This window comes from Asparagus officinalis, chromosome 3, assembly GCF_001876935.1.
Source record: "Asparagus officinalis chromosome 3, Aspof.V1, whole genome shotgun sequence".
In the NCBI taxonomy this organism is placed as follows: Eukaryota; Viridiplantae; Streptophyta; class Magnoliopsida; order Asparagales; family Asparagaceae; genus Asparagus; species Asparagus officinalis.
Genome location: NC_033796.1, coordinates 100,111,326 through 100,130,425, shown reverse-complemented (window position 1 = coordinate 100,130,425; position 19,100 = coordinate 100,111,326). Strand labels below are relative to the sequence as shown.

Genomic DNA, 19,100 nt, shown 5'->3' with positions numbered 1-19,100 from the left:
TATCTATCGCTTGGTTAGATTATGTATAACTTGGGAATTTTGTTCATAATTTTTGACGCATTACATTATAAAGCAATATATGAAACTATGAGCTGGCTCAATAAATAGGTACATTGCCAACACTAGGCGAAAGTATTGCAATTTGGTATCCTTCTCAGCAGTTGATGCTGAATACTCTCTCTTTGCACTGCCGTGTTGTTTAAAATTGATTTACTAGTTGCTCTTGAAACTCATGCTTTTCTGCTGAAAGCTTCATATCACAAGTAACCGTCATAATTCCTTTACACCTTACAGTTTTAAGTTATATTTAAGTTAGAAAGATACATAGTCTCATACATTACTGAGGCTGCAGTTACTGTTTTGAAAACTCTAAATTGTGACTTTATAAAAGGAAGCCTGTGATTTCACCATCTTAAGAGTTATCATCTGATCATTATCTGTCTTTCCTGAGTAAATACAGTACCATATGAGTACTCAGACTCCATGAAACATTTTAAATCAGCTGTCAATGTGACACCAATCCTCTATAGTCTAGGAGGACTATGGTAAAGAGAAGGTCCTGGTATTACATTTAGGACTGCTGGTGGGAAGGAAACTGCCTAATTTGTAATAGTCTCTAGACTAGCAAACTATGGGAAAGGCGAGGGGCTTGCTATATAGTCTAGAAGGACTATTGGTTGAAAGGAAACTGCCTAATTTGTAATAGTCTCTTTTTTCCTAAGCCTGTCTGTCACACCGTTATTCTCTTGTGACCCGATCAAGACAATGGGATCAATGTTTGAACTGTGTTCAACTTTTCAGGCATATATATACACACATGTATATATGTGTGTGTGTGTGTTGTGTGTGTTCTGTGCGCGCGTGCATATATGCATAGACACATACATATGTATACACACACATGGGTATATATGTATATACGTATGTGTGTGTGTGTATATGCATGTATGTATGTACGTATATATGTATATATGTATGTATGTATACACATATATGTATGTACACACATATGTATGTATGTATGTTATGTGTGTTTTTTTATGTTATGTCTGTATGTGTGTGTCTATACATACATACATACATATATAAAGCCAAAGATAGCAGAAAATAAACATTTCTTTATCTTGAGTGATAACAATAAAAAAATAATAATTAAGAATATAGTAATGATAAATAAAAGGGTGCAGCATAGGCTGCATAGCATTTTCTTTAAATTCCTTATTCATCTAATTTGATGAAATGCATAAAACTGAATAAGCTATCTCCATTTGTAACAGTCTGATAACCACCCTGATCCTAAAAAGTCACTGTTTCAGCTCTCCTGGGTGTGTGAGTGCCATGGAAGAGACTCATTCACTAGTTTAAGCTACCACAAATGTAGAAATCATCTTCATACAGCTTTTATAAGATCATTGTAGAGTTATCTTGTCTTCCATTTTGTTCTTGTGTAAATAATTTAGCATATTACTCCACATATAGTAAATGTTGGATATATTGCTTAGTTCATTTATCTAAATGTGTAAGCTATTAAATTCTGTTGAAAATGCACTTGCATTTGTTCACAACGGCACACAACAAATGTCTTACTGATTCTCTTCAAAAGATGGGTGCTATTGTTGCAGTTTGCAAGTGAACAACATCTGCATGTGATTTCTGTTAGGTCACAAGCCAAAGTTGGCAATCATGCCTCCAGGTGTGCGCTCCACCAGCAATTTCTGGTTAGAAGTAGCTTGGGATTGGATTGAGTATGTCATACAAACAATGTGGTCGATTTTCACCCTATTAATGTTCAAATGGGTTGGTGCTAACTGCTAAGATGTATACTAGATATCTTATGCTGCAACTGGTTGTTCAAATGACTTGCGGACTATGTTAACTGGGTACTTCTATCTGAAGCTGTACCCATACCCGTACTGATGCGTGCCTGTATCCGTACCAAAACTCCTTGGGTATTCCTAGCGTACATTTATTTTGGCATGTATTCAATTATATAAAAACACTTCTCAACTACGTTCTATGCTAGACATCCACTTCCTGAAACTGTTTGGACGTAGGTTGGAATCTCAACTACGATTTTAAAGGTCATGTGGGTTTCTAGTTAAAAAATAAGTGGTTTTCCAATTTATAGTTCATATCATAAAAGAAACATAAAACTATTATAGGAATTCTAATTCTCATAACACGTGAATGACAACAATATTAATCTCATGTAAATTATTAATTTCAATATTAATATATATGCGTATATAAATATTTATATAGATGTGTCCCTGTACCCTACCTTCTACAAATTTGCCGTGTCTTGTACCCATACTGGTACCCGTTTCCATGCAACATAGCTTGTGGACAAGGATTCCCTCATGTTATGGAGTTAAAGATTGCTTGATTAAAGATAGCTAACCATGAAGTTTATGTGGGTGTCATTCTGGCTGATAGTTGCTCCTAGTCATTCTCTTTATGGTTGAAATGGGATATCTGATAACTTTTGCATTTTAGTTGTTAAACAAGCTCTTGATGTTTTACATGATTCTTTTTTCCCCATTTTTTGGTAGGTGTTTGATATTCGTGTAATTTTTATTAACTTTTGATTTACCTATCTGAAGATTTTCTGAATTTCTTCATCCTTTCTAAAATCAGTCTTGTATCTGCATATATACAAACAATATCTAATAAAGGAAATAACTAACTAGATTGATTCTTTCCTAACAATCAGGGAACAGAATCACAGGAGAAGATCACAACCGATCTCTCCTTTTATTCCTAAAATACTTTCCTAAAAAATAAATTCCCTAACTTTGACTTCCAAATATTCAACACTCCCCCTCAAGCTGGAGAATATATATCATATAATCCCAGCTTGCAAATTAAGTCTTCAAAGTTAGGTCTAGGTAGAGCTTTGGTGAGGATGTCTGCAACTTGTTGCTTGGTAGGAATGTAGTTCAGTTTAACAGTCTCACTAGTCACCTTCTCTGTGATGAAGTGTCTATCAATTTCAACATGCTTAGTCCTATCATGATGCACGGGATTCTTTGCTATGCTGATTGCTGCCTGATTATCACACATCATTAGAATAGGAGATGAAGTCATTTGTCCCAGTTCACTAAGAACCCTTTTTATCCAAATCCCTTCACAAATTCCCTGTGCCAGTGCTCTGTACTCAGCTTCTGCACTACTTCTGGCTACCACTGATTGCTTCTTGCTCCTCCATGTAATAAGGTTACCCCAAACAAAAGAACAATATCCAGAAGTTGATCGTCTATCAATGACGTTTCCTGCCCAATCTGCATCTGAATACACTTCAATGTCACGATTCTCTGTCTTTCTGAAGAATAGGCCTTTTCCTGGTGTCATCTTCAAGTATCTAAGAATCCTGTGGACTGCTTCCATGTGTTCCTCTGTAGGATTGTGCATGAATTGACTTACAACACTCACTGCAAAACCAATATCTGGCCGAGTGTGTGAAAGATAAATCAAGCGTCCAACAAGTCGCTGATATCTCCCCCTGTCTACAGGTGTACTTTCCTTTTCATTGCCAAGTTTCTTCTGACTATCCATAGGAGTATCAAGTGGTTTGCATCCAAGCATACCAGTCTCCTTAAGAAGATCTAGAATATATTTTCTTTGAGAAACAACAATGCCCTTCCTTGATCTAGCCACTTCCATTCCAAGGAAATATTTAAGATTTCCAAGATCTTTAACTTCAAACTCTTTTGACAAATACTTCTTCAAATTATGTAATTCCCTCACATCATTCCCAGATAGAATAATATCATCAACATAGACTATCAATATAGCAATTTTCCCAGCTTGAGATTTCTTAACAAACAGAGTATGATCAGCCTGACCCTGTATGTAGCCAAGCTTCAAAACAGCCTTTGTGAATCTGTCAAACCAGGCTCGGGGAGATTGTTTAAGGCCGTACAAGGACTTCTTGAGTTTGCAAACCTGATTCTTTGCCATACTTCCTTCGAAACCAGGTGGGATTTCCATGTAGACCTCCTCTTCAAGGTCACCATTTAGAAATGCATTTTTTTATGTCCAGTTGTTGCAAGCACCAGTCTTGGTTGACAGCCAATGAGAGAAGAATTCTGATAGTGTTAAGCTTTGCGACAGGAGCAAAAGTTTCTTGATAGTCTATCCCATAGGATTGTGTAAATCCTCTAGCTACCAATCGAGCCTTGAATCTCTCAACTGATCCATCTGCTTTGTACTTTATAGTGAAAATCCACTTGCACCCCACGGGTCTTTTCCCAACTGGTAAATTAGTAATAGTCCATGTTCCATTCTTCTCAAGTGCATCAATCTCATCTTGTACTGCATTCTTCCACTCTGAATTTTGTAATGCTTCTTGTATTGTGTTGGGAACCTGAATATCATCAAGAGAAGAAGCAAATGCTCTATAAGATGGTGATAGCCCTTCATAAGTAACATAATTCCCAATGGGATGGTCTGTACATCTCCTGACACCCTTCCTCAATGCAATTGGCATGGTAGAGTCATCAATGCTAGGAATTGGCACATCTCCAGCCCCATTCGTACCCATGTTTTCTTCAGGTGGACTTGAAATTGAGTCAATATCTCGGCCACATGCTGGTTGTGATCCGTGCTCTAGCTCCTGTCTTTTTTTTCTCCTGGTGTAGACTTGAAAATTCTCATTAGCAAGTTGTGGAGTCGCAGATTGACCAGGCATGGGAAACTGGACAGCCACGGGAGGAGAAATATTTATAGGCTGGATTGATGACTGAACAGGCACGGGTGTGGACAAGTCTTGTGTATGGTCAGTGGGCACAAGCACGGGTTGAAAAGAACTTGGTGACTCTGAATGGGCAACGGGTACAGACTCAAGAAAGGACTCCCAAACTTGATGTTCATTCATGCTCTCCCCCTGAACATGAGACTTGGGATAGAAGAACACATGTTCAAAGAAAGATACATCCATGGTAGTGTAAAATTTTTTGTTGTGTGGAGAATAACATTTGTACCCCTTTTTAGTTGGAGAGTACCCTAGAAAAATACACTTATTGGCTCTAGGATCAAATTTGCTACGGTGTTGAGGATACACATGAACAAATGCCGTGCAACCAAATAACTTGAGTGGTAAATCAGATGAAGCTGCATGAGTGTGAGGAAAATTTTGCAAAAGAAGTTGACGTGGAGATTTAAAAGTAAGAACTCTGGATGGCATACGATTGATCAAATAGGTAGCTGTGAGAATGGCTTCCCCCCAGAAATAATTTGGGACATTAGAGGAAAACATAAGACACCGGGCAACCTCCAAGAGATGTCTATTCTTGCGTTCAGCCACCCCATTTTGTTGCGGGGTGTCAACACAAGAACTTATGTGGATAATCCCATGGTTCTGAAGGTAGGTATTGAGACTACTAGTGAAGTATTCCCTAGCATTGTCTGACTTGAGTACCTGAATTCTAGAGTTGAATTGATTTTGAACCATAAGATTGAAGGTTTGAAAAATTTGCCCGACCTCTGACTTTTCTTTCATAAGGAAAACCCAAGTTACCCGTGTATGATCATCAACAAATGTTATAAACCATCGAGTTCCAGAAACATTTTTTATCCGTGAGGGACCCCACACATCACTATGGATCATAGAAAAAGGAGTTGAAGGTTTGTATGGTATTTGAGGATATACTGTTCGAGTATGCTTTGCAAGCTGACAAATTTCACAATGAAAAGATGCTGGACTTTTATTGATAAATAATTTGGGAAACAGTTTTGCAAGATACACAAAGCTAGGATGACCAAGACGATAGTGTAACAATATAATTTCACTATCTTTATTGACATTGGAATTTGACACATAATTGAAAGACTCTAACAGACTCTGAGACTGGACGCAACTTGCTTGAGAAACTTGGTTTGAGGATCGACCACATGAGAGGAGATAGAGCCCGGAGCACAGTTCAGCACTGCCAATCATCTTCCCCGATTTCAAGTCCTGAAAAACACACAAGTTTGGATAAAATTTAGTAACACATTGAAGGTCACGAGCCAATTTGCTAATGGACAAAAGATTACAATCCAAGGTTGGAACATGAAGGACAGAGTTGAGATACAAATCTTTAGTAAGTTGGATGGAACCTGTCCCAGCAATTTTTGAATTTGAACCATCAGCAATACGGACGGACGAGTGACTACTACTTGGCTTGTAATTTTGGAGAAGTGCAGCATCTCCTGTCATGTGATCAGAAGCACCAGTGTCGACTATCCACGACCTCATTCCTCCTCTAATAGCAGTGAAGGCTGTATGTGAATCCGTTTGAGCAACCAAACCAGTCCCAGTAACGCTACCACTGCCAACTTGACTAAATAATTTTTGTAGCAAATCCATCTGCTCTTTGTTGAATGGGCTAGGTTCAGGAATAGGAGCACAATCAGAGTTGGAAGCCACATGTGCTTTGCTGTCTCTATTAGACTGTGGCTTTGGTTTCCAATCAGCTGGTTTGCCATGGAGCTTCCAGCAAGTCTCCTTGTAATGGCCTGGTTTCTTACAGTAATCACACCAAGGCCTTTCCCTTTTCTGACGATCTCCACCATTACTGTTAGATGATCGAACAGCAAGGGCAGATGCATCCAACGTTGAGACAGATTGTTCCTTAGACCCCATCATCACTTTCTTTCTACTTTCTTCACGTCTAACCTCCGAGAAAGCCTCCCTGAGACTGGGCAGTGGTTTAGTGCCCATGATTCGACCTCGAACATCATCCAACTCCCTGTTAAGTCCTAATAAAAACTTGAACAGCCTTTTTTGTTCCACAATCTGCTTGTACGTTGCTGCATCTTCTGGACATTTCCATGAGTGAGTCTCGAATAAGTCAAGTTGCTGCCAATACCGTGTGAGCGTGTTGTAATACTGAGTAACAGACTGCTCTCCTTGGCGAAAGTCATGGAGTATTGATTCAACCCGAAACAGCTCTGAAGTATTTTCAGAGCTGGAGTAAGTTTCTTTGGCTGCATCCCATATTTCTTTTGCAGTCCCAAATAGCAAGAAATTTTCACCTATGTCATTGTTCATAGAATTGATAAGCCATGACATGATCATACTGTTTTCAATCTTCCACTTTCTGAAACTTGGATCTGTAATCTCTGGCATGGCTGCTGCACCTGTGAGATACTCATCCTTTCCCTTACCACAAATGAACAGCAACACAGATTGTGACCACTGCAAATAATTATGGCCATTTAATTTGTGTCCTGTGATGAGAATAGGAGATGCAACACTGCCACCAAGGTTTGGAATTTCTGAAATATCTCCTGAATCTGGTGTCGTGATGCTGGATGTTTGTGATGAGACCATTCCGTATTTTGTCATGCTCCAAATATTGCGAAGAAGAAGATGAGGGAAAATAGCAAATAAGATTGCTGGAAATAGAGAAGAAGAAGGCCGGGACGAATCGGCCAGAGAGAACAATGGCCAGGGAGAGATGGCCGGGAAGAATGATGGCCAGAGAGAGGCGGCCTGAAGGGATTAGGGTTCAGAGAACCAGCTCTGATACCATGAAGATTTTCTGAATTTCTTCATCCTTTCTAAAATCAGTCTTGTATCTGCATATATACAAACAATATCTAATAAAGGAAATAACTAACTAGATTGATTCTTTCCTAACAATCAGGGAACAGAATCACAGGAGAAGATCACAACCGATCTCTCCTTTTATTCCTAAAATACTTTCCTAAAAAATAAATTCCCTAACTTTGACTTCCAAATATTCAACACTATCTTTTTTTTCCAAGGTTGTCAGGATAAAATTTTCCTTTCTTTTTTATTTTTAGATATTTTCAATTTGAACTTTCATTTCGGCTCTGCTCTCATATATCACTTATTGTAAAAAAAAGGGTTGCCTACTTTCTCAAAGTCTTGCAAATCAAATGGCTAATAGTTTATAAAGTTGCATAAAAGAGTCCAGTCTCGACTTCTAATTGTATCCTCCTATTCTACATCTCTAGAAAAGATCGAAGTGATTATTTAATCATTGTTTGACTATGAGACTGCAAGTTTCTGATGGATTATTGAACTACAACTTGATAAATTGCATAGCTTGGTGTAGACAACCTTCCAAGAGATCCTGCCTTTAGTTAGGCATTTGACTTTCTTTTGGAAGCAATTATTTCTTATCTAGTGACTTGGCAATTTGTCTAGTTTCATCAATTGGTTTGAGCTCCCTGACCACAAGGGAGTTTCTTCTTTCCTTTCTTTTTCTTTATCTAGTAACTTTAGGAAAAGTGTCAATGGGGGATGGAGGCGGGAATAACGAGTGGGTGGTGGCTGTGATTTTCGTGGGGAAGCGACACTAGTGTGTAGGTTGGTTGCTATGGGAGATGGAAGAGAGGGATGCCATAATGCTTCAGGATTGGTGTTGTTGGGTAGCTCACGAGCAAGGAGGGAAGGGGTGTCGGTTGGTTCTTTTTGGGTGTTGGCTTTGTTGTTGGATTGTTTGGCATAGTTGAGAGGGAGGAGAGTCGATCGGTTGCAAAAGAGAGAAGACGAAAAAATTAGTATTAGGATTTTAGGAGACGTTCCTTTGGAATTACAATTGACATCTCAATTGGAATTTGGCCTAAAATTTCTGTCCCTTTATTGAAGAAATAATTAGTGATTTACAAACCTGATCACCTAGAAACTAATCCTTAATGAGAAAGATTTTTAGTTATATTAAAATAAATACTTTCCTGATTAGGTACTGAAAAATTCCTAAACCAATTTAAACTCCTGATGTATAATTTGCCTTTTATAGATACACCTTAAAGAAAACCATCCAGAATCAATTTCTAAAGCTAATAGTAGTCTCGATCACTTTTCCTTATTTCCTTTCACCTGTTCATTTGTGAATTTCCAAAAAAGAGTCATCATACATCAAGTGTTATCTCTTTCCATGATTCTTTGAAGCTAGTTAGACTTCATCATCTAATTGCATCTAATTTTTTTGCATGCTTGAGTTAGTTATTTTTTTTCTCCATTTTTCCTTTGACGCAGGGACCAAAAGTTGGTATTGAGATCAGAGATCTGAGCGTGGACATATCTAAATATGGTGGACCCAATCCGGTTCTGTATGTGAAGCTGTGTCTTAATCCTTTACTTGTCCAGATATTTGATTCGTACTCTGCTTTTGATCATTCTGGTTTTGACCAAGGGGATTGCTTTCTCACTGGAAGAACTTGTTCAGATTTTCTAGAAAAGGACTATGCTCCTTTTATGTTGGAGAATTTATCAGCTAATTGCGAGTTCGGTCATGATAGGTGAGTATTATCTCTACGAAATTGATCTTGGGATCTCAATTACTGATGCATTTCATTGAAGCAGTGACAGATGTTAAATTCTGTTATATATTACATTTAAACTTTGAGCTTATTTCAATTTGAGTTTACGTTTGTTGAATGTGAATGTGTTTGTGCCATAGTGTATCTGGTTGTATGCTTAGTTTGTTTCAGTTCCCTATAAAAGGCAATGAGCACCGTTGCTTCTCACCAGTTGCTTATTCCCAATTATTTGTGGAATTAGCTATTTTTACTGATCTATATATAAAGCTAGACTTTTGCTTGTGTGATTCACGTGGTATACCACATTTGCTAACTTTGCTAGTATAATCTGCTCAATAAAATCTTCCAATTTGGTTTTATTAATAAATCATTGATAAATTTTAATTTTATACTTAGGATGATTTTTGATGAAATGCTGAACCTTTATTTGTGATTTATATGGAAGGGAACGAAGCACAAACAAAATTATGGATATCTGTAAAGTTAATTTGAATTTTAACTAATTTTCATTTCATCAAATATTCATTAATATTTGATAGTATTAGATACATGGATTTTTGGATACCTCGAAACCACAATTATACCCGCTTATGAAAGGACTCCCCCAATCTCTATTTAATGAGACTAGGATTTGTGCAGTAATTATTTTTTGGGTCTTTCTCTGTATTGTGTTAAGTAGAACTCTGTCTTAAAAACCTTTATGTTTTTTTAACTAGAGTTTATTTTTTAAATTTATTGAATGTAGATATAACGAAGAACAGGTTAAGCTAATTCTTGCAAACTTTTTGAAAAATAATTTTGGAAATTGCAAGATTCATGAGGTTGTTGATGTGATTGAAAGTAAAGATACATTTTAAGGCGTATTTATAATTCTACGTGCAGAATGTAAACTTATTTGTCAGTAGAGATGGTGATTAATAAATATTAGAAAGTTATATGTGAAAAAGGTTAATTACATCTGCACACAGCTAATGCAACATGTAAACTTATTTGCTAGTAGAGATGGTGGTTTGTAGGAATCCAAAAAGTTCTATGTGAAAAATATAAATTTACATATGCACACAACTAATATTTTATGTAGTATGCCAATATTTTATAGGATGGTGCAGACTATACATATTCTTTGGTTTGATACCAGAATTTGCATAATGTCAGATTGCTGTGGTATCTTGGAAGCACATGGTTATTTTTTTCTTCAGAACAATAGACTGTGCCTTGGACTTGAATCCAAAACTTTCCATGACCAAATGCCAACATGTTACACATCATTTAAGATCTAAGGGAAAACAAAGTTTAGCAGGTCATATTATTTCAAAAAATAATCAAAGTTCATTTTTGATGGTAAAAAGATAATACATAGTAAGGGTGTGCCATTTGGCTGGTGTCGATTACTCTCATAGGTAAATTCTTTTTAAGGGAAAACTCATCTAAAATGCCTCTTAGGACAAGGCTATTATTGTAATATCTGATTGCTAATAGAGGTAATGAAGTTTTTAAAAAGCTATTTTGGAGAGAGTTTGAACATTGGATATACGAGTGTTAAAAGTATGGGTAAGAATGATCCTGAAATAGGGATAAAAGTTTGGGGACTTTTGGTTACTGTGCTAAGGTTCGTGATATGTAGATCATATTGCAGGAAAAGTACTAAAAGAAAATCACTTGGGGTATATTTTTTTAATTTTTACAATGGAGGTAAAGCCAAGGATACCTTGCCTTTCTCTACTACAGTTACTGTCTTGTCTTCCTTAGAAGCTCCTTCTGAAGCCAATAAACAGAACCTTAGAAGCCATGAAATGCTTGTAACAAGCAATTCCAAACATCTTAAATCTATGAGAATTTAAAGGATTTTCTCTTTTTTACTCTCTCCAAAGAGTTGTTTGCTGTAATTGTGGATTATCTTTGCTTTCAGTTGAATCATGTATATGTGTGAGTGTCTATATATAGGAATGGTTATGCTTCATTCTAAGCATTAAATTTGGTGCTTGGTATTGAGGAAGAGGAATCTCAATCATAGATATGAGCAAGATTAGTTGAATGGAAAGTACATCTCCATGTGACACTTTTTCTCTTCGTACTTCACAACCTTAGTTGTAACTATAGGGGTGTTAAATGGGTGAGTTTGGGTATTAAATGGGCGGGTCATAAATGGACGGACATGTTTTGTCCATTTACCCATTTATGGCCCATTTAACATTTTCTAAATGGGCGGGTTTTTGCCCGCCCATTTAATAAACGGGCCGCCCATTTGCCCATTTAACTATAGTAGTTATGTATATAATACTTTGGGGGTGTTTTTTATAAAATTCTTGGGAGCTTTTTGCAAACTATTGAGGGCTTTTTGCAAACTATTAGAGGTTTTTTGCAAACTTTTTAGGGAGTTTTTTGCAAACTTTTTGGGGTTCTTTGCAAACTTTTTTTTTGGGGGGGGGGGTTTACAACCTTTTGAGGGTTTTTTGTGCAAAATTTCTGAGTTTTTTCCCAAATAGATTCCTTCAAGAATTAGAAACTAGAAATAGAATTCTTATTCAACAAATGAGTCAGAAGAATTCTATTGGCAAATATACAGATGTAATGCATAATATATTAGGCTCTGTGTAACATATATATTTACAATAAAGAGCAAAAATGCATAGTTTAATCCAAACTCAGCTAACTTTGCTTCCCAATACAAAAGATGCTATCATAGTACTAATAGATTGCGATACATTTGCAAGTCATATGTCTAAAAAAATTTAAAACAAGTAATATGATCAATACTAATAAATTGCCTGGTCTCATTTCAGTCTATCTAGCCATGCACCAGGACTCAACCATCTAACAACTGTACAGTGTATTAATTTGTGAGCAAGTCTGAAATTAGCCACAGCTAATGTTTCGCCAAGGATTACCAGTTTTTCTTTTATAGCATTGCCAAGTCTGGAATCAGCCACAGCTAATGTTTCGTCTTCACAATGAGTTCGTAAGAACTTGCAAAGACCCTTGCTCGACTTACTATCAATCAACAAAGTTGCTGCAGATAAAGCTTCCTATGTGTTCTCAAATTTATTGAAAGCTTTCAGTTGCAGCACCTGATGAATGCAAATAAAGAGAATATTACTTAACATGAACAACATGCATATTGTTATGATATAACTAGTATATTGCGATCAAAATAGATAAGTTGTAGCATGAGATAGTATACCTAGATAACATAACTGTAGTTGTAGCGTGAGATAGTATACCTGGATAAGTTGTAGCATGCATAGTTTAATCCCCAAAAAATTGGATCTCTACAAATTCTACCGCAAAAAAGTAAGAAATTTTTTGATGGATTCATTTGCGGCACCAAACCAAGTCTCAATCTTGATCAGTCGCCTAATATCAAATGAAATAAAAATCGTAACTTTTGAACAAATGCACCACTTCCTCTACATATCTCCATTTTGAAATCATATAAGGGTCAATATGTACATCAGTTTTACCCTTACCAAATATATAGCAGAAGCTAAATGATCACGAAAACATCTAATTTCCCACCTTATACTTGAACATAATGATAAATTGGCCTACCTATCGACATAAGTAACTGGAAGCCAGTAAAGTTCTTTCAATTATAAACTCAGCTAAATTGATGCAGAAAAAATGATTGTGATACATGCACAAGTTAATAACCAAATTGTATTTTATTTAAAGTTATATTGGGTAGTTAGGTTTGGGAATTACATGCACAAGTTAATAACCAAATTGCTTCTGCTCTTTACTTATTTCTGTATCTTTGAATCAGAAAAGAAACAGCTGCTTTGAAGATTACATGTCAATACATTTCCAAACAAGATTGCCAAAAAAGAAATAGCTATCAGGTTGCCGATGTCACATTGCGAATGTAGACATCATAATTTATAAAACTTGCTTAAATGAGCTGGAAACAGCTTGAATAGTTTACCACTGCAAACAGCTTAAATAAGTCATCACAGTTTGCTTTTATCTCAAGGTTAATGTCTAAATAAATCATAGTTACTATAAGTCATCACAGTTTGCTTTTATCTCAAGTTGTAAGACATTTATATATGACAAGAGACATTAAGCTGATAAAAATCAAGAGCACCCTGCACTCAGGAAAAAATTGACATTGCTTGCCCTCTATGCAATCAGCAGCAACAAAGAATGTTAGGTCAGCTCCATGATGGTATAAAAGTCTCATCATGAAAAAAGAATATTGCTTAAGCCACAATCAATCTAGTAATTTCCCGAAGAAAAATGTTGATGCAGTGAAATTTGAATTAAAATCAAAGGCTATGCTCTGGAAGGATAGTTACTAATAATGGCCACACTTCTGGCACTAGGTTCGAAGCGCCAAAAATTATCAGCTACCGCAATGACTTTTACCAACTTTACACTCAGGAAATTCAGTATGAAACTGTAGGCTATTTCCAGAGTAGTTTGCCAAATGACCAAATGAAGTTCATTTAAATAATAGTCACAAATAAATATATTGAGAATGTTCAACTACTGTGTCAGAAATATGATACAGAATATTAGCTTAAAAACTAATCAAACATGATACAAAATATTGGCTTAATAAATATATTGAGAATGTTCAACTACTGTGTCAGAAACATGATACAGAATATGGATATGGACAGGGGTAATTGAGAGCTCAAACAAGCAATGCATAGAAGACAACCAAATATAAACATCTCTAAAATTCAAGGAATTTAGCTTAGTTTCATTCAAATCACAAAGACAGTTGCATTTAACATTCAGAAGATAAATTTTATGCATCTGCATGTGTGGGTGTATAAAAGTTGGAAACAGCAGCTAGCATGTCGACAACGTAAAATAAAATCTAGAATTCAACCAATACAGGTGGTCATTTTTTAAAAATTGTAAATGATATTGCCACAATGTAAAATAAAACCCAGAAGTATATATCAAAAACAGATCATTACAAGATGAAAAGACAACTATCAAATTGAAAGGTTAAAATAATCCAGACCAAGAACAAATTGGCTGAAAAGATATTACTTTGCTTCTTCTCCTGGGATATTTACAACATAATTATAACTAAGCTGCAATCTTTACTCTAATTCTCTCAATACCAACATTAATCAGTCCAATCAACTAAACTAACACACTTAAAATTAGTCAGTGAACTCAATTCATATCCCTTAAACACAAGATCCAAACACTCGGTCCAAAATCTCTAACTAACAATACCAACCCAAACTAAACCCTAACCCTAAGAAAATAAGAAATCAAGATCCGAGCCCTACCTTTGAGAGAAGTGAGATTCAAGTCCCGAACAGACAAGATCAGCATGGTTCTCCAGAGATCAACGCCGGAATCGAACAGAGAAGTTCCGGCGTGGTGGTTGAGACCGATGAGCCTCGATCCGAAGGGAGATACGTCGATGTCGTACTGGATGAGGCGGTAGACGTCGACGGCGGTGGCGGCGTCGCTGAGCTCAACGCAGGCGACGAGATGAGGACGAGGGCGACGACGGAGTATATCGAGTCAATGACGTCGTAACCGTCTCAAAATTTTCTTCGAGCTGCTACCGCCATCGTTGGATTTTTGAGAGTGAGAAATGTGAGAACGAGCGAGAGAACGGGAGAGTTTTTACCTGGGCGTGTTTAAGGCGGGCGCGATGCCCGCCCATTAAGGACCCATTTATCTTTCTTTCAATAGATACCCGCCCATTTAGGCCCATTTAACTAAATGGATGGGTTATGAGCGAGCTGAATGATGGGTGGGCTAGGCGGGTAATTGGGCATGGGCCTTAATTGTCATGTCTAGTTGTAAGGTTGAACTGCATCCACCTTATTACCAAGCAGTGTATTAAATATGAAAAATATCGGATGACCAAAATTCATATCGGATTGCGGAAATCGGTGATATATTGGGGACACGTAAAAAATATTGGAGAGTCATATCGGATGATGTTCATATGTCACATAACAATGTAATATGTAAACAAAACATATTTAATGTAATATGTAATCAAAGCATATTTATTATTTACTGTATTCTAAGCATAAGAAATTGAATCATGTCTAATGATATATGATGGTTAGAGGCATTAGATATAGGTGGAGGTGAAAGAAAGAGAGAAGACATGAACAGAGGAGAGAGGAATAGAGGAAGACCGAGAGATAAGGGAGAGAGAAGTTAAGAGAGGAGAAAAAGAGAGACAGAGGGGTCTGAGGAGGAGCTGAGAGTGAGAGAGAGAGAGAGCTGAGAGAGGAGAACTGGAGAAGAGAAAGAGAGAGTGGAGAGAGAGGAGAGAGATTCATACCTGAGATCGTCTAGTGTTTTTGAGCTAAAGCGCCGAATAAAGAGGAAGGAGAAATGTGAGATTGACTAGGGATTTAGGGTATTTGGGTTAGGGTATTTATTAAGTTTTCAGGTCTAGTGGGAACCAAAACCAAACACAAACTCAATAACCCTTTTCATTTGGATATTAGCCAATATCAGCCGATATTTTCTCAATGAAATGCTTTTGATATATCGGGAAAAAGTGGTAAAAATCAGAAAACGATATTTTTTTCATAAATATTGTATCAGAAGGGCATCAAAACCGATATAGCAATATATCGAACGATATTTAATACACTGCTACTAAGCACCAAACTTATACTTGGTACCAAACATACCCATTTGTCTCATATAAATAGGGTATAGGCCCAGAAAAAATTACTTACTTTTCAAGACCCTCGTATAAACTCAATCCATATGTGTTCTGATCGCCAATTCATTAATCAAATTGACATTTTCTCGTTCTATTCATTCGATACTCATATGCTTCCATTTCCACTTTTCGTAAATGATCCCGGGCGATTCTGATATATAAAAAAATTCCAATGGCTTTTGCTACTATGACCTTCCCAACCACGATGTAACAATTACAATGGTATTGTTGAAACTCGCTTGAACATTAATAACCCTTTTTGGTATTCTACGTTCATTCTTATGTGAACCAATACGTCCATTCCTATGCGAACCAATTCTCGGTATAGATTGTCATATTCTGTCATCTCATAAATATGAATCAGAAATTTACAGAAAACATACGTATAGACTCTTGTAAACTTGAGTGGGTTGAAGCTATTGTCCACCAACTTTTTTATCCATTGGATTCGCTTTGAGATTTGTGCTTGCATGTGATACATACTAAGATACATCTTGAAAATAACATTGATGTGTATTACATGCTAACACAAATCTCAAAGTAAATTTAATGGATAAAAAAGTTATTGTATGGAGTCCTCAATGAAGTTATGTATGCTATAGTTTTACTCTCTTTATATATATAATGTATGTGTATATATATGAGAGAGAGTAATGGATATGCTTGATACCAAGCATCAAATTTAGTGTTTGGTAGTGAGGTGACCATTTCTCATCCATTCATTCAATTGGTGAGTAAATAACTAGGGATCATTTTCAAATGGACGCTTTTAAATGTGTGGATGGGAATGAGTCACCTCACTGCTACATACCGAATTTGTGCTTGTTACCAAACACACCTATTATATATATATATATATGAAAAAGTATTCCTAAGGTGACACCTTAGATTCAATCTAAGGAGGAATCTTCAAAACTACGTATAAAACCATTAATTTTGTAATCATTCAATTCATGAGGTAATATAAATCAATATGCCTACTTTTTGTTTATATATTATTCAAAACTTATAGATCGAAATGAATAAGGTAGATCAAGCAAATTGATTGCGTATAATGTAATTTTGAAGATGCATCCTTAGATTGCACTTAAGGTACCTCCTTACAAACATATTACCCATATACATATGTATACACGCACATATATAAGAAAACAGGTGGTAAGCTGATAGCACATGAAATTTCTTGCACTGTCGCCACATGGTAATACATGATTTGCTAAACTAGCTGAAGATCTTGAATAGATATATTTAAAGGCAATTATATTGGGTATTTAAAATGGAAAAAAGAGACGACTTAAATGCAAACTTTCCCTCAAACCTACACTTCTCATGTGACTTGTCCTTTTAAAAAGCGCAGATCTTTTTTTGAATAAAGCGAGTTCTTCCAAATTGTGGAGAAACTCATAAATCCACATTTCCCAAAGAGAGATTTTTTTAGAAACAAAGCCTGATGTTGATCAGTAAGTTCTCAAGTTCTATGGCCCAATGGTTTTTTTGAAATTGCAAAAGAATTAAGCACGAAATCCTCCAAATTCCATGTTTATTTCTTCAATGGATTACACAAAAAAGTAAAATTTCTTCTGGAAATTACAATCATGAATGGGTTTATGAACACATGAAGGAAATATACTAACAAAAAATCTACAACTAGACGTTGTGGTAAAAGGGTTTTTGGGTTTGCTTGGGTTTTTTTGGTTCGATGGAGTTTTGTGTAATACCAACGTGCAAATCGTCAAAAATTGTATCTGAATAGTTGTAAATTAATGGGGAAAAGGGTTTGGGGTTTGATTGAGTTTGATTGCAATTTGGAACAAGAACAACGAAGGAAAAGGAAAATAACGGAAGGAGTTATGGGGGAGATAACTTTGTCGAGACATTAACTTATTACTATATATTATAACCGCTCTCGACTATTTCCTTAAAAACAAAAGACAACTCCAACAAACTAGGTACTGCCTGTGGGGACAACACATGAAATTTCCTGCGTTGTCAGCTGTCAGCTCACCTCTGGTTCTCTCTCCCCCCTTTCTCTCTCTCTCTCTATATATATATATATAGAGAAATTATAATATAATAATAATAATAATAATAATAATAATAATAATAATAATAATAATAATAATAATAATAAGATGGTGAGATTAGATTCTTATTGTGAGCTAGTCCAAACTGTTATATTATACGATGATCGGCAACGTCCATCGTGATTTGCACTTGCTCTAATTTGTATGTAGAAAAAATTATATTGTTAGAACTTTTAATCATTATTTTAGTTATGCACAAAATGGACAACTTTTAAGCTGTCTGAACTCTGAAGCATCAACATATTAAACTAGTTTGATTCATGTTGTAGAAGATTTAAAAATCTCTGTGGACATTTGATGATGTTTTGAACAAAATGTACGGTGTCGATCATGAATATGATGTGCTGATTAGTCTAGCCCATGACAAAAATTGAGCTCACCATCTGGCAAGATCATTACTCCTGTGTGTGTTTGATTTTAAAAGGCTTGAATTTAATCATATGATATGATGACTATAGTGAGCTGCAACAGCAAGTTGAATCATTCAGAAAATATGTTGGCAATAAATTCAAAATACTTAAGTTAGTCACATGATGTCATTTGTGATGCTTGCCATCATCATTTCACCAGACTAATGCAAATTTGTCAACTTATGTCTTCAGGGAACAAGGAGTCAAAATAAAAAATCTGGATTTTTCGAGCGGTGATATCACCATAAACTTGAATGAGAATTTGTTTCTTAGAACAAAGAAGAAATCAGAGTCTTCTGTGGGTGCTAACATCAAGAAAAGCTCTACTTTAGAACTCCCGGCAGTCAAAAAGTCAGAGGACAATAAAATATCATCTCTAATGAGGAAATCCTTGGTTCCAGAAAAGGTTTGTACCCTTATTTGGGTCTTCTGCTGTTTCTGCTTTTGGTCTTTTAACTCTCAGTACTTTTGGTACTGTTAATTGCTTCATATTGCTATGTGCTCTATATGGTTTTATGGCTTTTGTTTTCCCTCAATTAGTAAGATTCATTAAAGATTCCTTGCACCTATGTTTATTTTCAGTTTTTTGGACGGCATTTTTTCATTGTTTAGATCTCCTGCCATCATCCTTTTAACTTTCCATTGTTGCATCTTAGCGGGTGG

General features: G+C 36.1%; 1 protein-coding gene across 3 annotated transcripts in view; it reads left to right on the top strand.

Annotated features, from left to right (window-relative positions):
* Nucleotides 1-19,100, top strand: part of LOC109835051 (protein SABRE-like) — a 75,704-nt gene that overhangs the window by 16,246 nt on the left and 40,358 nt on the right. For 2 of the 3 annotated variants that reach the window (XM_020403049.1, XM_020403051.1), the window contains 2 exons: nucleotides 8,993-9,255; nucleotides 18,630-18,843. In XM_020403049.1, coding sequence (XP_020258638.1) covers nucleotides 8,993-9,255; nucleotides 18,630-18,843 — 477 coding nt within the window. Of the gene's footprint in view, nucleotides 1-8,992; nucleotides 9,256-18,629; nucleotides 18,844-19,100 lie in introns of those variants that run through there. The other variant, XM_020403052.1, reaches the window with a different exon arrangement.